At 44.6% G+C, this 24,200-nt stretch overlaps 1 protein-coding gene and 1 pseudogene across 1 annotated transcript; both read right to left on the bottom strand.

Annotated features, from left to right (window-relative positions):
• Positions 1–2,143: 2,143 nt before the first annotated feature.
• OR9S36B (olfactory receptor family 9 subfamily S member 36B) lies at positions 2,144–3,094 on the bottom strand. The gene has a single exon (NM_001390120.1). It carries the CDS (start codon positions 3,092–3,094, stop codon positions 2,144–2,146), a length of 951 nt encoding a protein of 316 aa, NP_001377049.1.
• OR9S44P (olfactory receptor family 9 subfamily S member 44, pseudogene) lies at positions 18,835–19,786 on the bottom strand (annotated as a pseudogene).

Raw genomic sequence — 24,200 nt, 5'->3', positions numbered from 1 at the left:
TTTAAAAGTCATGTTTTCCAGATTTTGGAGAATTTCTACTCCATTGACTATCTGATGAACTTCCTAAATTTATTCCAAAGTTAGAATTAATGCTCTTCTACTAGAACCACTAATCCCTTATCATATATATAATTAAATTTACATATCGATGATAATTGTACTATTCTGTAAGAGAAAAAATGTGTTTCCTTTTCTCATTTTGGATTCAGATTCTATGTGCTGTTCTTAGTCACTTAGTCATGTCTGAATCTTTGTGACCCCATGGACTGTAGCCCACCAGGCTTCTGTATCCTTGGGATTTCACAGGCAAGAATACTGGAGTGGGTTGCCATGCCCTTCTCCAGGGGATCTTCTCAACCCAGGGATCAAACCCAGGTGTCCCTCATTGCAGGCAGGACCTTTACTGTCTGAGGCCCAAGGGAAGCACAAGAATATTGAAGTTGGTAACTTATCTGTTCTCCAGGGGATCTTCCTGACCCAGGAATTGAACTGGGGTCTCCTGCATTGCAGGCAGATTCTTTTCCCAGCTGAGTCACCAGGGAAGGCCCTAAGATATAATAAGTTGAGGAACTAAGATTAAGATATTATAAATCCTGGAATATCCTTTTGAAAATCCACGGAATGAAAGAAGAATAAGAGAGAGAAGGGAGAAGAAGGAGGAGAAGGAGAAAGAAAAAAAAAGGAGGAGGAGGAAGAGAAATGTAAGAAGAGAAAGAAGGAGGAGGAGGAGAAAGACTAGGAGGAAGAGGAGGAGGACCAGAGTAAAACGAGGGGCAGAATTTGGAAGATGGAACAGTCGTGTAGCATGAGAAGATACCAAGGCATGCCAGACGTGGAGCAGGACACCATGGGAACTTCTCAAAGAAAGAAATTCATTATATTAGACAAATACAGTAATATATGTCAGCATGCTCAGAGATGAGACAAATGGGGACAAGAATCAAGCAGAGACCTAGGAGTAGCTTCCTACTGAGTAACTGTGAGCAGCAATCAGATAAGTTAGCTGTCAGCCTCTCCCCATAGTCCTCCGGAGCAGGCAGAGAAGGAGATGGAGAGTTGTGGTTAGAGAGGCAGGACACATCCCTACTGACCATCCAGGGTAGAGACCACCCTTGTGTCCACAGGGCCACCTCCTCATGGTGACCATGGGAGTGGATGACCCCACCAAAGGGAGGCATAATGAGGCCACTGGGCTCTGAATCCAGGCAGTGTGTTGGGTCCATGGAGCATGAAGGTTGAGCTCTGAATGGTCAGGTCAAGACAGAGGGTCCAGGATCTCCCAGGGAGTGTGGGACAGAGAGCAAGGAGCTGTGCTCTCTGCCAAGAAAGGGCATCTTCTCTCTCCATATCCTGTCTCTAGGGCAGCCATCAGGACTTTCAGAGATGTTTGAGCTGACAAAGCACCATTTTCTGTGGTCAGAAGTAGTCTGGCTGTGTGGTAGAAGGTCACTGGATCTTTGGGTATGAGACATCCACGTTGACTCCCTGGGGCTCCCAGCTGCAGTCTGAGGGGAGAAACCCAGGACAGGGAGCACTAGGAGCATCTGAAGCAGGGGCACAGGTGCTCCCTGCTGCCTTGTTGGGTGGCGACATCAGTGAACAGAAGAGGGAGGGGAGGAACAGCCCCACTCAGGATTGAGGGGAAGCATGGTCTTCCTAACTCCCCCTAATTGGCTGTGGTGACCCAGGCTATCACCAAGAAAGGGGCAAGGCTGAGTGTCCTCAGGTTCCCCTTCTAGGTGGTTCAGGGAGATTACCAACCTCATAATTACAGTAGATTTAGGGAAGGAGGGATAGGAATGGCCTGAGAGTCTATCTACTTACATACCTTCACTGGAATTTGTTGAACTTGGGACATAAATTCTGTTTCAATATTCTGTTCACTGCTCTGACAGTTGTGTTATTCAAACTTCAAGATTAGGGTCTTGCCCCATCATTCACCATCATTTTTCTGGTGCCTTATCTGATCTCTTCATCTCACACTTGCATGGGGGGCCCATGATGTGCTTCCTCAGTGTTGAATGAAATGAATGAAAGAATCACTTGGATAAATGAAGAACAAATACTTCCAACCGAACCTCTGTCTCCCCCAGAGCCCTCATGTCCAGCCCTCAGGACATTCTGTCTCTTCAGTCACCCTCCTTCACGTGGCTATGTGCTTTTGGATCAGTCTCCGCAGGGCATCCTTCACGTCCTTGTTTCTCAGACTGTAGATGAGAGGGTTGAGCATCGGGATGACCAGGGTGTAGAAGACAGAGACCACCTTGCCCTGCTCCATGGACTGCACAGCTCCCGGCTGGGCATACATGACAAAGACAGTCCCATAAAAGAGGGACACGGCTGTCATGTGGGAGCCACAGGTGGAGAAGAGCTTGTGTCTCCCTCCTCCTGAGTGCATCCTCAGGATGGTCAGTGTGATGTAGCCATAGGAGATGAGGACCATGAGTGTGGTGCCCACAATGATGAGGCCACAGAGGCCAAACATGACAAGCTTGTTGATGGCTGTGTTGGCACAAGTGAGCTGTAGCAGGGGAACCACATCACAGAAGAAGTGGTTGATGTGGTTGGAACTGCAGAACGGGAGGCTGAATGTGAAGCTGGTCTGCAGGATGGAGTTGAAGCAACCTCCACAGTAGGAGCCCAGCACCAGGCAGGCACAGACCGAGGGGTACATGGTGATGGGGTAGAGCAGGGGGCTGCAGATGGCCATGAAGCGGTCATAGGCCATCACAGCCAAGAGGAATGCCTCAGTGGTGCCCATCATGGAGAAGAAGAAGAACTGGGTGGCACATCCCTTAAAGGTGATGACCTTGGAGGAGGACAGGAAGTTGGCCAGGGCCTTGGGGGCGATGATAGATGAGTAGCACAGGTCCAGGAAGGAGAGGTTCTTGAGGAAGAAGTACATTGGGGAGTGCAGATGGGCATCCAGGGTGATGACCACGATCATGGTGAGGTTCCCCAGGACAGCCACCACGTACAGGGCCAGGAACAGAGCAAAGAGCAGGGCCTGGGTCTGAGGACCACCTTCAAATCCCTCCAGCACAAACTCTAGCAGAGGCGTCTCTGAGAGGTTTCCATTTTTGGGGGGTTGCATGGCCCTGCGCTGGGGGACACGGAGCAGAGAGCAGAGAATAAGTGGGAGACAGCAAGGGGAAGTCAGTCTAAGTCAGATCATTTTCTCTTGGATAACAGGGGCCCTTCAGCACCTTACTGTTCACTGACTAAGAGACCACCGGCTGCACAGTTCTCCTCCAGATGAGCTCAGGTCGACCTCAAATGTAAACATTTCCTCTGATGTACTAATTCCTAAGAATGTTTGAAACACTCACTCTATGAGATGGCTCCAGGGGTCCTGCTGAGCTGAGAGTCTCCAGAGTAAGGATAGCTTCCATCTCCCTGTCCTTGTTTTGCAGGACATGCTCTCCCTTCCCATGGGGATGGTCCTGAGTGGTGCCATTCCTGCACCTGCTCAAGTATCTAATTCTGCACCTTCCACCCCTATTTTACTCATTTTTAATTTTAGAAATCATTAAGCACCTGATGCTATCAGGAATGGACCCAGTGATGGTTCTAACTCCAGGCCAGTGTGGGAGCAGATCAGGGACCAGCCCTCACCAGGCTAAAGTGAAACTATGTCTGTCTCTCCTGCAGGCCCCGAGACCTATCTCAGCATCTTCGTCTCTGATAAGACCATGATGGCAACCAACAACAGAGTCCTCCACATCCTTGAGAATCTAAGAGTTCTTTCTTGCAAAGCCCAGATGTTAGGCAGTTCATGGGCAGGGGAGAGCCCAGCTGCATGGTCTGAGAACAGCAGGACAGGGGCTGTGACACATTCAGAACATGGCATTTCCTCCCCCATCGTTACTTTTGTGCTCCTGGCTCCTCTGCACACCCCATGGGGTGATTGCTTGGAGCAATGGGAGCCACCAACACGGTCACATCTGCTCAATGACTGGGCCCTCCTGCTGGGTGCTGCTTCCTGTCCCTGTCACAGCCCAGACCTCCCTTGTCTGCCTTGAGCAGGGCTGACCACCACACTTTCATCGGACATGGGGACCAGCTGCGTGATGGCCATGAGTGGTTGAGGGGAATCCTGCCCAAAGACGGAGGAATGAAAAAGGAAGTTGGACGCTGAGCCATCGTGCTTCCTTGGAAGGCAAGCAGATTAGTCAGTGGGTGGAAGTCTATTTCAGAGCAGATTCCACATTTTGTAGAGGTCAGATCTGCAGTATCATGGAGCTGGCTCTCTTTGGAGGGAGTGAGTTCCCTGGGAGTTGGGGTATACAGGCAGAGGCTGGGTGATCAGTGGTATCTGTGGAGGAGAGATTGCCCCAAGCTCCCCTAAGCAGGGGAGGTAGTCTCTTAGAAGGTAGTCTGAGAGGATCCATACTTCCCCAAAAAAGGACATGTTGATTACAGTGAAGGCTGTCCAGTTTCCCTCTCCTGGGAGACTTGACTCCAACCATCACATGAATGAGATGGGACAGTATGACTTGGGATATCTAGGCAGGTTCACGGTAATATTGGTTTGGAGCCAGTGCTAAAAGTGGAGTTGGTCACTGCTGTACACTCCGTGGCTGCCCACCCCTTTGCTACCAGCCCTGACCTGTGCACACACTCACATTCACCAAGGCCAAGGTTTTGCTTCCATCTCTGCCCACACCTTGCTCATACATACAGCAGAGCCGCTGTGACCAGAGTGACTGTCTTCTCCCCACCACCCCATGCTGGCTGTCTTGCTCCTGTGTCCACTAGTTTTCCCAGCTTCCTGTTTCTGTTATGTTTCCCAAGACCATTCATCCACCTCAGTGGCCTTAGGTCATCAAAACAGTGACCCTTAGGATGCCTGGGGAAGCACATGAGCAGAGATCGACATCTTCATCTGGGAAGTCAAGCTCTTGGTCTTTTAAAAAAACAAACTCACACATTCCTTTGGTTGTTGAGATAACTCAGTGTGACTGTAGTGCTGGCCTCAGTAAACCTGCCTGTGAGTTGAGCCTGATAAATGCCTTAATGGGGGAAGCAGAAGAATCCAGTGTTGTCTACAAGCCTCTGTTTTTAAAGACTGTTCTGCATCTATTCCTTGTAAACTGTAGCTTATCAAGTGTGGTCTGAGGTCTGATAGCAAGAGCATCACCTAAAGCTGGCCAGAAATGCAAGATCTCAGGCCACTGAATTTAAACCTATGGTGATGCAAGACCCCCTAATTATTTCTACTGTTGTTAAAGTCCAGAACTTCTGCCTTGACTGGCCCTGCCCAGTCCACGGGGCTATAGGTGGTGATGTGTCCAGGTCCAGGCTCCCAGGACTCACCTGTCAGTGATGCTGACCACAATCTGTTGAGTGGTGATCACACTGCTCCTGTGATGTCAGGAGGGGCATGACCCACCCAGGACCCTGTGCTCCCGGGGAGGACTCCTGACCCAGGTCTGTGCTGATGGTAATGATGTGGTGCTGAGCACCCTCCTCCACCGTGTTCAGCTCTGGCCTCCTGTGCAGGGAAGTGGGAGTGGGGAGGGTGCAGAAGAGAGCACCTGGGTCACAGTGATAGGCAGGCCATGTGCTCCAAGTGCCTGCTGCAGGAAGTGCTTGGCTCTTGGTACCAGGGGAAGACGGGCTCAACTCACCTGTTACTCTGTCTTGCCCCCTCAGCTGGATAGTATTCATGGCACCTGCATCCTTGGTCCCTCTGCTGGGGAAGATGCTCTCCACTGGGCACAGCTGGGACTCTCATCCTCAATTGGCCAATTAGGTGAGACTTGGCCTGGGAGTGCACTGGGACTCCCAATTCCCTGGATCCCAGGAAGATGCAGTCCTGTGGCTAAATTTCCTCTGATACATCTCTGTCCAAACCAGGAAGGGCATGAAGCCAGAAATCCCCGTGGGAGCACTGTGGTCCACCAGACAAGAAGCAAGTCGTTTTAGAAGGACCAGTGGCCATCTTGGAATGGTCTTCTCAGGACTACAGGTGTGGCTTCCTGGCCTGCAGTCCTTCCTCCTCTGTTTCATCCTTGTATGTTGGTGTGGTAAAGAGCGATGGGCAAGACTCTGTGTCTACAGAAGCTGCAAAACACTTTCTCATTTATAATGTGGCCCTTCCCTCAATGCAGGTTGAGTAAGCATATCTATTAAAACAAGATATTTTAATCCTGGACAGAAACCCCAAAACAAAGTATAAAGGTGATATATGATTACTATTAAAATATAGGAAGTGTGAAAGTAAAAAGTTGGAAAATATAGTATCATAAATATCCTGAAAAAGCCAAGGCTGCTGTATTTCAATAATTATCAGACAAAGTAGATTTCAGGAGAAAATTTTGCTCATAAAAGGACATTTTAAAATCCATTAAACATTTTTATTTATTTTTAATTGAAGATGATTGCTTTACAATATTGTGTTGGTTTCTGCCATACATCAACATGAGTCTGCTATAGGTCACATATGCCCCCTTCTTCTTGCAACTCCCTCCTAGCTCCCACCCCATTCCCCCGCTCTGGGTTGTCATAGAGTCCTGGTTCGAGTTCCCTGAGTCATAGGGCAAATTCCCACTAGTTATCTATTTTACACATGGGAGTGTGTGTGTTTCCATGCTACTATCTGCCTTTGTCCCACCCTCTCCTTCCCCCACCCCATGTCCATAAGATTGTTCTCCTCATCTGCGTTTTCATTGCTGCCCTGCAAATACGTTCATCAGTGCCATCTTTCGAGATTATATATATATGGATTAATATATGATACTTGGTTTTCTCTATCTGACTGACTTCACTCTGCATAATAGGCTCTAGGTTCATCCATCTCATTAGCACTGACTCAGATGCATTTTTTTAATGACTGAATAATATTCCATTGTATATATGTACCATAGCTTCTTTCTCCCTTCATCTGTCAATGGACATCTAGATTACATCCATGTCCTCAGTTCAGTTCAGTCACTCAGTCATGTCCGACTCTTTGCAACCCCATGAATCGCAGCACGCCAGGCCTCCCTGTCCATCACCAACTCCTGGAGTTCACTCAGACTCACGTCCATTGAGTCAGTGATGCCATCCAGCCATCTCATCCTCCGTCATCCCCTTCTCCTCCTGCCCCCAATCCCTCCCAGCATCAGAGTCTTTTCCAATGAGTCAATGCTTCCCATGAGGTGGCCAAAGTATTGGTGTTTCAGCTTTAGCATCATTCCTTCCAAAGAACACCCAGGACTGATCTCCTTTAGAATGGACTGGTTGGATCTCCTTGCAGTCCAAGGGACTCTCAAGAGTCTTCTCCAACACCACCGTTCAAAAACATCAATTCTTGAGTGCTCAGCTTTCTTCAGAGTCCAACTCTTACATTCATACATGACTACTGGAAAAACCATAGCCTTGACTAGATGGACCTTTGTTGGCAAAGTAATGTCTCTGCTTTTGAATATGCTATCTAGGTTGGTCATAACTTTTCTTCCAAGGAGTAAGCGTCTTAACTTCATGGCTGCAGTCACCATCTGCAGTGATTTTGGAGCCCCTGAAAATGTCCTAGTTGTTGTAAATAAAGCTGTGATGAACATTGGGGTACACGTGTCTTTTTCATTAAAAAGACATATCAAATGAAATTGGAGAAGGAAATGGCAACCTACTCCAACATTCTTGTCTGGAAAATTCCATGGACAGAGGAGCTTGGCAGGGTACAGTCCACAGAGTCACAAAGAGTTGCACATGACTGGGTGACTAACACTGACTGACTCATAGTGAAATATTCAATTTTCAGTTCTCAATATTCAAATGGATGATGTGAAAATTTTAAATTTGTATGAAACTAAAAAAGATTAAGTATATAAAGGAAAATCTGACAGAATTAAAAAGAATGCAAACATCCAAATCATGGTTTATCATACTGTCTCAGTAACTGATAAGCAAACAGAAAAATTGTAGTTGTATGTTAGATTTGATTCAATATATTACCTAAATGAGATTATTGGGTATAGATAGAACACTATACTCAGAAACTGTAGAATGTAAATTCCCCTGAAGCATAGAGAACATCACTATGATAAGGTGAATAGTGTCTCCCTCCAAAAAGAAATGTCCACCCCCAAAATCAGAAATTGATCTTATTTGAAAATAGGATCTTTCAGATGCTCAACATCACTCATTATCAGAGAAATGCAAATCAAAACCACTATGAGGTACCATTTCACACCAGTCAGAATGGCTGCGATCCAAAAGTCTACAGGGAATGCAAACTAGTACAGCCACTATGGAGAACAGTGTGGAGATTCCTTAAAAAACTGGAAATAGAACTGCCTTATGATCCAGCAATCCCACTGCTGGGCATACACACTGAGGAAACCAGAAGGGAAAGAGACACGTGTACCCCAGTGTTCATCGCAGCACTGTTTATAATAGCCAGGACATGGAAACAACCTAGATGCCCATCAGCAGATGAATGGATAAGAAAGCTGAGGTACATATACACAATGGAGTATTACTCAGCCATTAAAAAGGATACATTTGAATCAGTTCTAATGAGGTGGATGAAAATGGAGCCTATTATGCAGAGTGAAGTAAGCCAGAAAGAAAAATACCAATACAGTATACTAATGCATATATATGGAATTTAGAAAGATGGTAACAATAACCCGGTGTACGAGACAGCAAAAGAGACACTGATGTATAGAACAGTCTTATGGACTCTGTGGGAGAGGGAGAGGGTGGGAAGATTTGGGAGAATGGCATTGAAACATGTAAAATATCATGTATGAAACGAGTCGCCAGTCCAGGTTCGATGCACGATACTGGATGCTTGGGGCTAGTGCACTGGGACGACCCAGAGGGAGGGTATGGGGTGGGAGGAGGGAGGAGGGTTCAGGATGGGGAACACATGTATACCTGTGGCGGATTCATTTTGATATTTGGCAAAACTAATACAATTATATAAGGTTTAAAAATAAAATAAAATTAAAAAAAAAAGAAAATAGGATCTTTCAAAATAAATGTGTTATGATGAGGTCATGCTGGATTAGGTGGACTGTAAATCCAATGACTGATTTCCTTATAAGAGGAGGAAAGGACACAGAGACGTAAAGACACAGAGACATAAAGACAAAGGGCATGCAAAGACTGAGTGGAGGTTAGGGCAATACAGCAACAGGGGAAGGAGTGCCAAGGACACGGGGAGTCTCCAGCACCTAGGAAAAGGCAGGGAAGAATTTTTTTAAAGAAATTTAAAAGGCAGCAGGAACTCCTGAAAACTTGATTTTGGACATCTATCCTCCTGACCCATGAGAGAGTAGGTTCTTATTGCTATGAGTTGCCAACTTTGTGTTAATTAGTTGCAGTGGCCCTGATGACTGACACGGGAGAGCAGTGAGGGAGTTTGCTTTTACCTGGCAAGGTCAGCAATATGCTTTCACTCTCCTATCTCAGGGGTGTATCACCTCTCCAGCTCTATGTCAAAATGCACTCTACAGGGACCTTGATCACCTTTCCCAATCCTTCCATGTTCTAGTTCACTTATTTCAATTGCTTTAACATGAAAGCATACCCTAATTACTTGCAGAAGCTTCTTTAGAGAGACATTTCGGTTACTCCATTTTTATTTGTTTCTTCAATAAGTGCATATTATGCAATGGATATTTTATTCCCCTCTAAAGTGTAATCTAGAAAAGGATTCTTGAGAACAAAGACATATTTTTCTCAACTTCATTAATTTTCATGTTAATTTTACATTATAGAGACTCCTTTTCTTCTGTTCTTATTCATTTTGCCATCCCCTTACTCTACACAACTGAAAAGATAAGGCTTCTCTTTTACGAGGTCCTGGTTCCATGGGACTGAAGCAGTCTATAAGGTGCTCCATGACCATGGTGTTGTCTAATAAGGTGAGCATAGAGGTTACCCTTACCAATCTCTCTTTTCTCTTCTAGTTCTCCAAAAATATGGTTTGTCTACATCCGTAACATCCAAAGCAAAAGGGTGGTGATTTATTCTTCCTATAAATTGTTCTAGCATTTTGCTCTTCTGGGGAGCAACTGCATCGCATAAACTTCTTTCTTATATTAACACTTATCTGACCACTTTTCTCTCAAACTGATTGTACCAATGGGCTGCAGTCAGCAGTGTGGGAGTCTTTGTTTTCACCATATTCCCTCATTTTCTGAGTGTGTTAAATACATGTTGCTTTGTTTTAATTTGAGTTTCCTAAATTCACAATGAATTCTTGTAACTTTCTGAATTATTTTGGCCATTTGAGTTTCCTTTCCTATTGTTCTTTTAGACATTTGACAAAACTAGTTTCAACTGTTTGCACTAAAACCTATCTAGCTTTTTTTCAGGAATGGTCCCTCTTGCTTTTTCTTTTTAAAAAGTCCTCTACATATTCTTTGACAAAGAATTGTACAAAAAATATCTTCACAACCCAGATAATCACGATGGTGTGATCACTCAACTAGAGCCAGATATCCTGGAATGTGAAGTCAAGTGGGCCTTAAGAAGCATCACTATGAACAAAACTAGTGGAAGTGATGGAATTCCAGTTGAGCTATTTCAAATCCTGAAAGATGATGCTGTGAAAGTGCTGCACTCAATATGCCAGCAAATCTGGAAAACTCAGCAGTAGCCACAGGACTGGAAAAAGTCAGTTTTTATTCCAATCCCAAAGAAAGGCAATGTCAAAGAATGCTCAAACTACCGCACTATTGCACTCATCTCACATGCTAGGAAAGTAATGCTCAAAATTCTCCAAGCAGGCTTCAGCAATATGTGAACCGTGAACTTCCAGATGTTCAAGCTGGTTTTAGAAAAGGCAGAGGAACCAGAGATCAAATTGCCAATATCCGCTGAATCATGGAAAAAGCAAGAGAGTTCCAGAAAAACATCTATTTCTGCTTTATTGACTATGCCAAAAACTTTGACTGTGTGGGTCAGAATAAACTGTGGAAAATTCTGAAAGAGATGGGAATACCAGACCACCTGACCTGCCTTCTGAGAAATCTGTATGCAGGTCAGGAAGCAACAGTTAGAACTGGACATGGAACAACAGACTGGTTCCAAATTGGGAAAGGAGTACATCAAGGCTGTATATTGTCACCCTGTTTATTTAACTTCTATGCAGAGTACATCATGAGAAACGCTGGACTGGAAGAAGCACAAGCTGGAATCAAGATTGCTGGAAGAAATATCAATAACCTCAGATATGCAGATGATACCACCCTTATGGCAGAAAGTGAAGAAGAACTAAAGAGCCTCTTGATGAAAGTGAAAGAGGAGAGTGAAAAAGTTGGCTTAAAGCTCAACATTCAGTAAACTAAGATTATGGCATCTGGTCCCATCACTTCATGGCGAATAGATGGGGAAACAGTGGCAGACTTTAGTTTTTGAGCTCTAAAAGCACTGCAGATGATGACTGCAGCCATGAAATTAAAAGACACTTTCTCCTTGGAAGGAAAGTTATGACCAACCTAGACAGCATATTAAAAAGCAGAGATATTACTTTGCCAACAAAGGTCTGTCTAGTCAAGGCTATGGTTTTTCCAGTGGTCATGTATGGATGTGAGAGTTGGACTATAAAGAAAGCTGAGCACCGAAGAACTGATGCTTTTGAACTGTGGTATTGGACAAGACTCTTGAGAGCCCCTTGGACTGCAAGGAGATCCAACCAGCCCATCCTAAAGGAGATCAGTCTTGACTGTTCATTGGAAGGACTGATGTTGAAACTGAAGCTCCAGTACTTTGGCCACCTCATGCGAAGAGTTGACTCATTGGAAAAGACCCGGATGCTGGGAGGGATTGGGGGCAGGAAGAGAAGGGGACAACAGAAGATGAGATGGTTGGATGGCATCACTGACTCAATGGACATGAGTTTGTGTAAGCTCTGGGAGTTGGTGATGGACAGGGAGGCCTGGAGTGCTGTGGTCCATGCGGTCACAAAGAGTTGGACAGAGTGAGTGACTGAACTGAACTGATCCTATTTTAGAATAAATTTGTTCTGCTGTACATAAATTCTACCAAGAATTAATGGCATTGATTTTAGAGTCAAGATAGTATTTAACTTTGGAGGACAAGAAATGGGATTTAGAAAAACTTCTTTGTCTGTGTTTGGGTGATGGAAAGATCCAGAAGTGGATTTTATTTTAGTATTTTATATATTATATAATATTAGTATAAATATGACATTTGTACTATAACTAAGTACTCGTAAGTATAAATATAAGTATATTATAAAGAAAGTATAATATTAGTATGGATGTAAATATTCGTGTCTTCCATTCTGAGACTAGGAAGGTGGTGCTGTGGCTGGAGGTCTGGATCATCATCTCTAATGACAGTCTCATCCATGCCCTTGGTGTGATGGGGCAGGAACCCTGGGAACATCTGACGCAAGTGGAACCACTGCATTCTCATCAGACCACTGACCTGGCTCCTCCATGAGAGACACTGTTTGTCAGATCTGAGCCACTGATGCCAAGCCTATTCCCACTGAAATCGGTCCCTCCAGGTGGAAATTTGTCCGTGTATTTTGATTATTTCTCAAACAATTCTCTTTGATGATGGTAGTGAAGGTGAGTTGACAAGAGGCCAAGTGGAGGCAATGGGCCCTTTCAGTCAGTGCTTATCATTGCTCGACGGGAGGTGGCAAAGCCCTGCATCCGGGTGGGCTCAGGATGAACGGTAAAGCGTATGGGGAAGGTATTAGGGTTTTTTCTTTTTTTTCTGTGTGAAGTTTGAGTCAAGGTGATACAACAAGATATTTATTCTCTTTCCTACTAAATAAGTGCTTTGATGACAACAAACATTTATGTGCATGATACATAAAAATATGGGGGGAGGAGAGAGAAAATAGTATTACTGACTAGTATGTAAGTAAATCGGAGAAGGCAATGGCACCCCACTCAAGTACTCTTGCCTGGAAAATCCCATGGACAGAGGATCCTGGTAGGCTGCAGTCCATGGGGTCGCAAAGAGTTGGACACGACTGAGCGACTTCACTTTCCCTTTTCACTTTCATGCATTAGAGAAGGAAATGGCAACCCAGTCCAGTACTCTTGCCTGGAGAATCCCAAGGACGGGGGAGCCTGGTGGGCTGCTGTCTATGGGGTCGCACAGAGTCAGACACGACTGAAGCGACTTAGCAGCAGCAGCAGCAGCATGTAAGTTAATACATAAAGAAAGCTGAGCGCTGAAGAACTGATGCTTTTGAACTGTGGTGTTGGCTGGATGGCATCACTGACTCGATGGATGTGAGTCTTAGTGGACTCCGGGAGTTGGTGATGGACAGGGAGGCCTGGCATGCTGCGATTCATGGGGTCACAAATAGTTGGGCACGACTGAGTGACTGAACTGAACTGAACTGATGTAAGTAAATACTATGAAAACTTGTGATGTTTTGGACATCAAAGACTGTAAGTCAGTATATTAAGAGGATGATGGGGGAAAATCCCAAGATCAGCTCAACTAATGCAGGTGAATGTTTTAAAAATTCAATTCCTTTTAATTGTATATTAAAAAACAAATAGAAAATGAAAGAAAAAGTTCAACTAAATGAAATCCACATAGGAACTCCCACAGCTAACATCATACTCACTAGTAAAAGCTTTTCTTGTAAGATTAGGAACAAAATAAGAATGCCTCTTGCCACCTCTATTTAACATAGTACTGGAGGTCCTGACTAGAGCAGGTAGGCATGAAAAAGATATAAAAGAGGTCCAAGTTGATAAAGAATTTAAAAATATCTATATTTACAGATGACATGATATTATGTATACAAAACCCTAAATATCCATGAAAAATCTGTTAGAAATACAAAATTTAGCAAAGTGTCAATATATAAAATCAATACATTAAAATGAGAAGCACTAATATGCACTATTAATGAACTACATAAAAAGGAATTAATAAAACCAATCCATTTACAAAAATATCAAAAAGAATAAAATACTAAGGACTAAACTTAGCCACGGGGATAAAAGACTTAGGGATATAAAACTAGAAATCATAGCTGAAAGAAATTAAAGGTATTTAACATAAATGAAAGACATCCCAAGTGCACGAGTTGGAAGATGACAATATTACCCGATGTGTTCTGAGATTCAATGCAACCTTTATCAAAATCACAATGTTATTTTTTCTAGAAAATGAAAACATTTTAAATTCATATAGAGTCTCAGGGAGGCTATATGACCAAAACCAACTTGAAAAGAAATTTGGGGGTCTCAGACTTCTTTATTTCTTAACATAAAAGCTACAGTAATCAAAACAGTATGGTATTGGCACAAAGAGAGACTGGTTGAACAATGGGGCAGGATAGAGAGTGCCGGGGACCAGCCCCGGCTGATCCAGGGTATTCGAAGGAGAGACGGCATCAGGAAACAACTACTTAATTAAACGTTAATTAAGCATATAAAGAGTAATAGAATGAGGATAGCTCAGTGAGGAAATTTAGTGGAGAAAAGCGGCTGAAATAAGGATAGCTCAGTGAGGAAATTCAGTGGAGAAAAGAGGCTGAATAATTCAGCCAGAAGGTAAGAGAAAGAACGACATGGTGAGACCAAGTTTCAGTGAACAAGGCTCGCACTTTATTTTCCAAAGTAGTTTTTATACCTTAAGTTATGCATAGAGGATAATGGGGGAAGGGGTAGAGTCAGGCAGCAAGCCAGGCTTTCTTCCTGCAAACTTATCATATGCAAAAGCTTAGGTGATTTGCATCATCTTCTGGCCCGGAGGCCTGTTAACGTTTTAAGACTCTTTCTTCAGAAAACTTATTTTTCTCTAAAGGTGGTAAGTCAAGCGCCACCCTCCAAAAGCATTAGATTAAGTTGCATTCCTACAGAGCAAAGGTGTGGTGGGCTATAACAAGAAAAAGAATTAACTCAAGGGTCCCAGGTTACAAACATTAAAGCTACTATTTACACCAATTATATTAATCAATACACTGCCAGGGACACAGCAGGTAAGGGATATGGAAACTTAGCAGCAAACATTGGCCCAAAAAGTGAAAATCCCTTCACCAACACAATTTCTAATCAATCTTTTAACTACTCAAAAGAATCTGTGTTTAGACAGTTTAGAACATCTCCTGCCTCTCACAGTTGGGAGGCTCTGAACAATCACATGTGGCCGGAAAAACCTATTCAGTCAGGCTAGAGGATTTCCAAAGGAGTTTGTAGGTTAAACTCTGTCACACCCAGGAATTATTAACTGGAGCTGTAAGCTAACTCTTTTTCCAGAGAGAGGTAGTGGGGGACAGCCCCCCGTAAAGTCAGAGGTGTAGGTGAAAGCTCAAAGCAGAAAGTAGGCAGACTCTGGTTTTGGGGGTATATGCTCGAGAATTTCCAGGGGGACTCCTGAAGCTTGATCCCCCCTTTGTGTATGCCGAGCCTCCTTCCTCATGACCTTTGTCATGGGCGGAGTTCCTCACTGGCTCCCAGCAGTGATAGAATTCCAGTTGAGCTATTCCAGATCCTGAAAGATTATGCTGTGGAAAGTGCTGCACTCAATATGCAATATGCACTCAATATGCAATATGCCGGCTCCCGGCAAGAGAGCTCAGAAGTGAACCTTCATGGTTTTAGTCAAATGACCTCCAACAAATGTCCCATGGAGAAAACACAGCCTCTTCAACAAATGTCATCGGAAAACTAGCTGTGTATGTACACCAGTATAAAGCTGGCCCCTTACTTTGCATCATGAACAAAAACCACCTTAAAATGGAATGAAAACCTAAATGGATGAGCCGAGTCTCTTAAATCCATGGAAAAAACATAAGAGAGAAGCTAATAGTCTTAGGTTTAGGCATGGTTTCTTCGATATGACACCAACAGGATATGAAACAAAAGTGAAATTGACATGTGGATGATGTCAAACTTAAAAACGTGTTCATTAAAGACTTAAATATTAATAACAGTGTGGAAAGGCAAGCTGTAGGGTGGGGGAAACGTTTGCAGATGTCCAATAAGAGGATAATATTTGGAATACATAAAAATTACTACAGTTAAGCCAATAACCGTATTTAAAATTTTCATATTACTTGAAGGCATTTCTCTAGAGATGATCTACAAACTGCCAACAAACATATAAGAAAATGCTCAAATCGCTAACCATTAGTGAAATAAAAACAATAAAGATATAATACTTTACAATCATTAAATGGCTGACATAAAAGAGAAAAGAACATGTGTTGGCTATTATGTGGAGAAATTGCAATGATTTTGCACTGTTGATGGGAAGAAAAATGGTGCATCTACTATAACGAGTAATATAGGGTTCTTCCCAAAATTGAAAAAGAATTATTATATGATGCAATAAAACATCTAAATAGATACTAAAAAAAAGAAAAGAAAGAAAAGAGGTAGTCTGTCTAAGAGATATTTGCATGCCCATTTACATAGCAACACTCTTCCGCATGGTCTAAAAGTGGAGGCAACCCCAGCGTTCCTTGGTGGATGAAGACGGAAACAAAATATACACATGTGATGGGATACTCTTCAGCCTTAAAAAGGATGGAAATACAGTCAGATGCTTCAAAATGCCTAAATCTTGAGGACACTATGCCAAGTGAAATAACCAAACCCCCAAAAGACGAATGCTGTAGGTTGTACTTTTCTGGAGTATCTGAAGAAGTCACATTCGTTAGGACAGAAAGTAGAATGGTGGCTGCCAGCCAATGATGGAGATAATGGGGAACCAGGGAGTTATTGTTTAGGGGCATGGAGTTTCAGGATTGCAAGATCAGAGATCTGATATACTACAAGTTCAGAGATCTGATTTACAACAGGTGAATATGCTAAACACTACTGAACTGCACGCTCAAAACTAGTTACAACAAAAAATGCTATTTTTTTGGATTATAAAAAGGTAGAAACTTATAAAAGTTAGTAGAGAATCAACGTCAAAACTACAGTATGGTCTTGAAGTGTAATGGGTTTATTTTCCACTTAAGGACAATAAAAAAACTAGAGCTGCATCATGCATATTTTGGGGTTCAATGACTAATTAACACTGAACTCAAATTGGAATCAGGCGGTAGGTTAGGTGTGAACTAAGAACCTACTGTGTACCAGCAGCTTGCAAAGCATTAACAGGATAAAAAGCCAAATAAACCACTTCTGACACCTTACAGTGATCTTCAGTGTAAAGATCAACCGGGGTAAAGCCAACCTGTAGGGTTTTAAAAATAATTCTCTTTAACAGTGTTTGAGAATTTCTACTCAATCTAAAATCGGACAAGCTTTCCTGATTTAGTCAAATTTAGAATTAAGGGTCTTCTAAGATCCACAGATTCCTTTCTGTTTGTACCATTAAATGGACATAATGATGAGAAATCTAGAATCGCATACAACATATTGTGCTTTTTCTTTCATTTGCAAATTTAAGTGAAGTATTCCATGGAGTGACAAAAGTAAAATAGATGAGAGAGAAAGAAGGAAGGAAGAAAGAGGAGGAAAAGAGGAGGAGAGTGAGGAGAATAAAAGAGATGAAGAAAGAGAGAGTAGGAGATAGAATTATATAATAGCATGGGATGATAAGAAGCATGTCATTTGGGAATGGAAAATTGTAGGCACTCTTCAGAGTGAAGGCATTATGTGAGAGGAATACAGTAATCTATGGAAGACTCAGAATTAATTTTGGAGCCCAAAGATGAGACAATGGGATCAAGAATCCAGAAGAGACCTTGGATTATCTACCCCTTCAGTAATGGTGATCAACAGTCTGATGACTTGGGTGTTCTAGCCCCTCGCCCACAGTTCTCCTGAGCAGGAGAGCAGGGAGATGGAGAGCTGTGATCAGAAGCAGGGCACATCCCCACTGACCATACAGGGTGCAGACCATACCATGTCCAGGGGACCACCTTCTGGTAGTGACCATGGGAGTGGATGACTCTAGGGAGCTATGACAAGGAGGCCATTGGGCTCTGAGTCCAGGCTGTGTGTTGAGCCCAGGAAGCAATGAAGATGGAGCTCTGAACAGGCAAGTCAGGACTGAGGGTCCAGGCTGCCCTGGGGAGCTGTGCTCTCTGCCAAGAAAGTGCACCTTCCCTCTCCAACTCCTGCCTCTGCAATAGATACCAGGACCTTCCTCCTTATTCAGAGATACCTGTGCTAACAAAGCACCATTTTCTGTGGTCTTAACTAGCCAGGACACTGTCACCTGTCAGGCTGGGTTGTGAAGGATCAGTAGAACTGTGGATTTAGGGCATCTCTGGGGCTCCTAAGGGGAGAAACCCAGGACAGGGAGCACTAGGAGCATCTAAAGCAGGAGCAGAGGTGTTCCCTGCTGTCTTGTTGGGAGGTAGCATCAGTGAACAGAAGGGGGAGGGGAGGAACTGCCCGCTGCAGCACTGAGGGAAGCATGGTCTTCCTAACTCCCTGTAATTGACCCCCATGTTATCAATAAAGAAGGGGCAAGGCTGAGCCTACCAATGCCCGCCTTCTAGGTGGCCGAGGGGAGAATGCAGAGCACATATTTACATGGATTCAGTGAAGTGAAGTGAAGGAGGAGGCATCAGAGTTTGTGTAGTATCATGTCTTCAGTGAAGGATGTTGAATTCTGACACATATGCTATTTCAGAGACTCTCTGCTCACCACTCTGCCCACTCTGTTACCCAGACTTTGAGATTGGAGTCTTACCCTTTAAGGATATTAATTTTCTGTTGGCAAGTAAATGCCTTATTCATTTTGCATCTCACACTTGCAGTATTTTTTTGTCCAGGATATGCTTCCAAGAAGGATTAAATAAAATATAGGATGAAAGAATAAATTAAATGAATGAGGAATTAACTCCTCAAACTAAACCCAATGCCTCCTCCGAAGCCCTGTTATCCTGCCCTTAGGAAAACCAGTCTCTCCAGTCACCCTCCTTCACGTGGCTGTGTGCTTCTGGCCCAGTCTCCACAGGGCATCCTTCACGTCCTTGTTTCTCAGACTGTAAATGAGAGGGTTGAGCATCGGGATGACCAGGGTGTAGAAGACAGAGACCACCTTGCCCTGCTCCATGGACTGCACAGCTCCCGGCTGGGCATACATGACAAAGATAGTCCCATAAAGGAGGAACACGGCTGTCATGTGGGAGCCACAGGTGGAGAAGAGCTTGTGTCTCCCTCCTCCTGAGCGTATCCTCAGGATGGTCACTGTGATGTAGCCATAGGAGATGAGGACCACAAGTATGGTGCCCACAATGATGAGGCCACAAATGCTAAACATGACCAGCTCATTGATGGTAGTGTCAGCACAAGCAAGCTTGAGCAGAGGCGGCATATCACAGAAGAAGTGGTCGATGTGGTTGGAGCTGCAGAACGGGAGGCTGAATGTGAAGCTGGTCTGCATGATGGAGTTGAAGGAGCCCCCACAGTAGCAGCCCAGCATCAGGAGGGCACAGACTGAGGGGCGCATGGAGATGGGGTAGCGCAGGGGGTTGCAGATGGCCATGAAGCGGTCATAGGCCATCACGGCCAAGAGGAATCCCTCAGTGGTGATCATGGTGGAGAAGAAGAAGAACTGGGTGGACACATCCTGCAAAGGTGATGACCTTGGTGGATGACATTAAGTCAAACAGGGCCTTGGGGTAGATGACAGATGAGTAGCACAAGTCCAGGAAGGAGAGGTTCTTGAGGAAGAAGTACATTGGGGAGTGCAGACGGGCATCCAGCGTGATGACCACGATCATGGTGAGGTTCCCCAGGACGTCCACCAAGTACAGAACAAGGAACAGAGTAAACAGCAGGGCCTGGGTCTGTGGGCCACCCCCAAACCCATCCAGCACAAACTCCTGCAGAGGCATCACCGAGAGGTTTCCGTTCCCATAGGGTGACATGGCTCTCAGCAAGGCAAGAAGCAGCAGACAGCAGAAAGCAGGTGGGAGCAAATGAGAAGGAGCAGGTCAAGGTCACAAGGTTGTATTATTTTGGAGAACAGGATCCCCTCAGTAACCCACTGCCCCCTGACCAAGGGACAACTAGATACCTACCCTTCTTCTAGGTGAGCTCTAGACATAACCTGAAACAGATTTTTCCTCTAATTCACCAATTCCTAAGTATGTTTGGACCATAAAAAAGGCCAGGCACCAAAGAATTGATACTTTTGAATTGTGGTGCTGGAGAAGATGCTTGAGAGTCTCTTGGGCTGCAAGGAGATCAAACCAGTCAATCCTAAAGGAAATCAACCCTAAATATTCATTGGAAGGACTGATGCTGAAGCTCCAATACTTTGGCCACCTGATGCAAAGAACCAAGTCATTGGAAAAGACCCTGAGGCTGGGAAAGGTTGAAGGCAGGAGGAGAAGGGGGCAACAGAAGACGAGATGCTTGGATGGCAACATCGACTCAATGGACATGAGTTTGAGCAAACCCCAGGAGATAGTGGAGGACAAGGACGCCTGGCATGCTACAGTCCACGGAGTCACAAGGAGTTGGACATGACTTAGTGACTGAACAGAACAACAGAGTATGATTGGAGCCCTCACTCTGTGGAGGACGCCAAGTGTTTGGTATGAGATGGTGAGGAAGTCAATTCCTAGGTAGGTTGATATGAAGTCTGGGGTCCCTGTGGAGGAGAGAGGAGTCTGGGGCTCTCAAAGAGGAGATAGGGGTCTGGAATTCTCAAGGAGGAGGAAAGGACAAATGCTTTTTCCCTACATTCCTTAGTAAGGGTTATATAACAACAGTGTATCCTGCTTGAGAATCTTGAGGATAGTTTCTCCTTCCTGAAAACCTTCTGGCTGATCCTGTTATCTTAAAAATGTAAATTATGAGAGTGGGTCTAGTAAGATCCTTACAACCTTGAGACATTCATTGATTTATTGTAAAACCAATATAAAAGTATATACCTCCCTTGCTTAGACTAGCGAGGGGGCACTCTCCATCCCCCTTCTGATGTCCATGTCAAACCTTTCTCTGGCCCTTTTCTTACTTCAATAAAACTATGCTACGCAAAAGCTCTTTAGTGATCAAGGCTGGTCCCTGGTCCCAAAGCTAAATCTTCTTCTTCAGAGATCATGAATCCGACATCGTTCACTGTAAGCTATCATTTTGGGGGCTCGTCCAGGATCTTCAGGACAATGTAAGAACTCTCAGAGCCCTATCTAGACTCTCTGCATTCTCAGTATGCACATTTCCTGCTTTACTTTACTAACTCTTCTGTGTGCTTTTGTGAATGAATGACACGCCCTGTGTAAAGCAAGTGATGAGCCCTGCTCTGTGGTTTCACAGTGCTGTGTAATGACTGATGGAAGCCACAGAAAGGGGAACATTGTCGGGGGTTTATACTGACCTGCCAATGCCAAGAGACACCCAACATCCCTGCGAGGGAAGCGGCCAGAGTTGGGCAAAGCATGTGGACCAAACTTTCCTTTCTTCGGTCACCTTTTCCTGGTCTCTTTGACCATTTCGTAATTGCGTGGGAAAATAAAGCTACTAACATAATCTGTCAGACCATAAACTTTCAAGGGACTTGTGATCCATGCTGTTATTGTGTACTTTTACTTAGACCCCCTCTATGGGAGTGCTTAGCCTTGTCAGAAAGTTACTAGGACCATATGTGGAGCGAGAGGGAACTCTGGCTCCAGCAGCATGTTCGGGAACTAGGCAGAACTCTAGCTCCAGGAATATCTCTCAGGCTAGAGGTCACTCCCTTGGCTGTCTGCCTCAGGGGCCAGAGTCCTAAATGTGAGTCTTTGTCATGGCTGTGCCTCCACCCTATGTGGATAGAAGCGCTGCTGGTGACCATGAGGTTTTTGAGGACACAGATCAGGAATTGCAGGATCTGGTCAGATTGGAAGTGCAATGGGCTTCTTCCTTTGCTAGTGCTGTTAGTGGACCAGGGGAATGAACTGGAAGGATTGGTCCTAGTAGCTTGAGGACAAAATTCACGTTTTCCTCACTGGCCGACCCTCCACCACCTCTTTTACTATCACGAACACTAGCTTGGTGACGCTCAGAAGGGACGTCTTGATCGTTGTTCGTCCCTTCGTGACTCACCGCTTCTACTGCAGTCAGGGTTGTATTCAGGAATGTGAATGGCACATGGAACGCGGATGCTTCCCGTAGCAGTCCTAGCTTGGGCAACATTCCGGGACAGCTACTCTGTTACATTCTGGGTGGCAGCAGAGAAAAGGCGAAGTCAAACAAAGATCTCGGTGGTAAGGAGCTAGAAATCAATCTGGGATGCCATCAGGTCTACCCCTGGTGCGTCTCCACCCCTCCTCAGTGGAAGAACCGGGAGGGATGAGTAAGGCGCCTGTGTGGGTAAGGGACAGACTACGTCTAACCAGGGGAAAAAAGCTTCACTTGAAAGTCTGTCTACACTCACATTTAGAGCAGGGAGGGATGCCTCTGATGTGAAAGAAGCCATGGCTGTGGATGCCGCTTTTTTCTCTCTTACAGATGGGAGCTAGCGGTTCCAAAACCACTCCTTTAAAATGTATTTAAAAAAAAAGCTGGGACAAGTTTGATCCCCAGAATTTAAAAAGACACACCTGATCTTCTTCTGTGATATTGAATGGGCACAGTATCCTTTGGAAGACAGGGAGCACTGGCCGGTTAAAGGGTCTCTCAATTATGATACTGTTTTACAACTAGACCAGTTCTGTAGAAAAGAAGAGAAAATGGGTACAAGTACCGTATGTGCGGCTCTCTATCTCTCTGTGAGATATTCAAGACTTGGGTCCCAAGGGTGCAGATTTCGGTGTGAAACTTTCAGTTCCCCCCAGTCCTCTTACTTTGCCCCTGCATCTGGGGTTCCCAATGAACAGGCTGAGAATCAGGACACACTTCCAGGAGGGGTTGCCTCAGTCTAGGTAGAAATTCAGCACAGTTCCAATTGTGGTCATGACTATTGGAGGATCCAAAAAGCACATAGAAGACATTATGGAACTAACTTTACTTTATGAGCTTACTTAGAAAGATATAATACATGTCTTGGGACAGATGCTGACTCCTGACTTGAGAGCTCGAGTTCTGAGGGAAGCTACTACTTTTGGAGATGAATGGCTTGAACGTGAGATAAGGGGAAAGAGGGAACATGAAATAGCCCTCCTCCCTACTGGGAGCCAAGCAGTTCCCACGACAGAGCCAGACTGGAACTATAACATGGCTAACTGGGATCAGAATCACTTTGCCAGATATATTTTTGAGGGACTCAAGCGAATACACACTAAGACTTTATGCTAAGTTGGGACATAGAGCAGGATGAGAAGGAAACTCCTGGCAAATTCCTAGATAATTATGGGAGGCTCTCTGCAAGTTTACTGACATTGATCCTGAAACTGCAGAGGAGGAATGATCTTAAAAGATAGGTTTCTCACTCAGTTGGTTCCAGATATCTGCTGTAAGTTACACAAACAGGCATTCAGACCAAATCAGTCTTTAGAAAAACTGTTGCAGCTGGCTCAGACAGTATATTACAGTAGAGAAATGAGGATAAACGACAACAGACAAGAACCAAAGAAAAGACCCAGGCTGTAGTCATGGCTGTGAGAACTGCTATGAATCAACCTGAAGAGAAAAATGCCCAGAGGGACCCAGGTGAAAAAGTGTGGACTTATTATCACTGTGGAGAGGAGGGGCATCTCAAGTGGGATTGCCCTCAGGCATCTAAGCTGCCCCTGGCTCCATGTCTGGTCTGCAAAGGACCACGCTGGAGGAGAAACTGCCCTCTGAGGCATAGGCCCCAGGGGTCAGACTCTCAGGACAGTCAGGACTGAAGGTGCCCAGGGTCCCCACACAACCCCCCATCCTAATAACCCTTGAGGAACCCTGGGTATTAATAACTGTGGAGGGCCAATCAGTCAATTTTCTTTTGGACACTGGGGCAAATTTCTCTGTCCTCACTGAAGCCCCTGGCCTGCTTTCCTTCCAATCCACTACCGTAATGGGACTATCTGGACAAGCCAAATGTTATTATTTCAGTCATCCTTTAAGCTGCAACTTGGACTCTGTACTATTTTCTCCTGAGTTTCCATTCGTGCTGGAGTCTCCCTCACCCTTTCTGCGGAGGGATACACTGAGCAAGGTCCAGGCCTCTTTTTTCATAAATATGAAGTCTGCTCCTTGTCTCCTATTAATTGAACAAAATGTAAATCCTAAACTGTGGGCTGATGGAAAAACTGTGTGTCGAGCACAAAATGCTGTTCCTGTCTTTATCAAGCTCAAAGACCCTCACCTATTTCCACATCAAAAGCAGTACCCACTGAAAGTTTAAAGAAGGGTTAAAACCCCTCACTGAGAATTTAA

The sequence above is a fragment of the Bos taurus genome, chromosome 3, assembly GCF_002263795.3.
Source record: "Bos taurus isolate L1 Dominette 01449 registration number 42190680 breed Hereford chromosome 3, ARS-UCD2.0, whole genome shotgun sequence".
Taxonomy (NCBI): Eukaryota; Metazoa; Chordata; class Mammalia; order Artiodactyla; family Bovidae; genus Bos; species Bos taurus.
This window is presented reverse-complemented; position numbering and strand designations above follow the sequence as displayed.

Coding starts and splice junctions, on each gene's coding strand:
- OR9S36B (NM_001390120.1), bottom strand. CDS start 3,094: ATGCAACCCCCCAAAAATGGAAACCTCTCAGAGACGCCTCTGCTAGAG.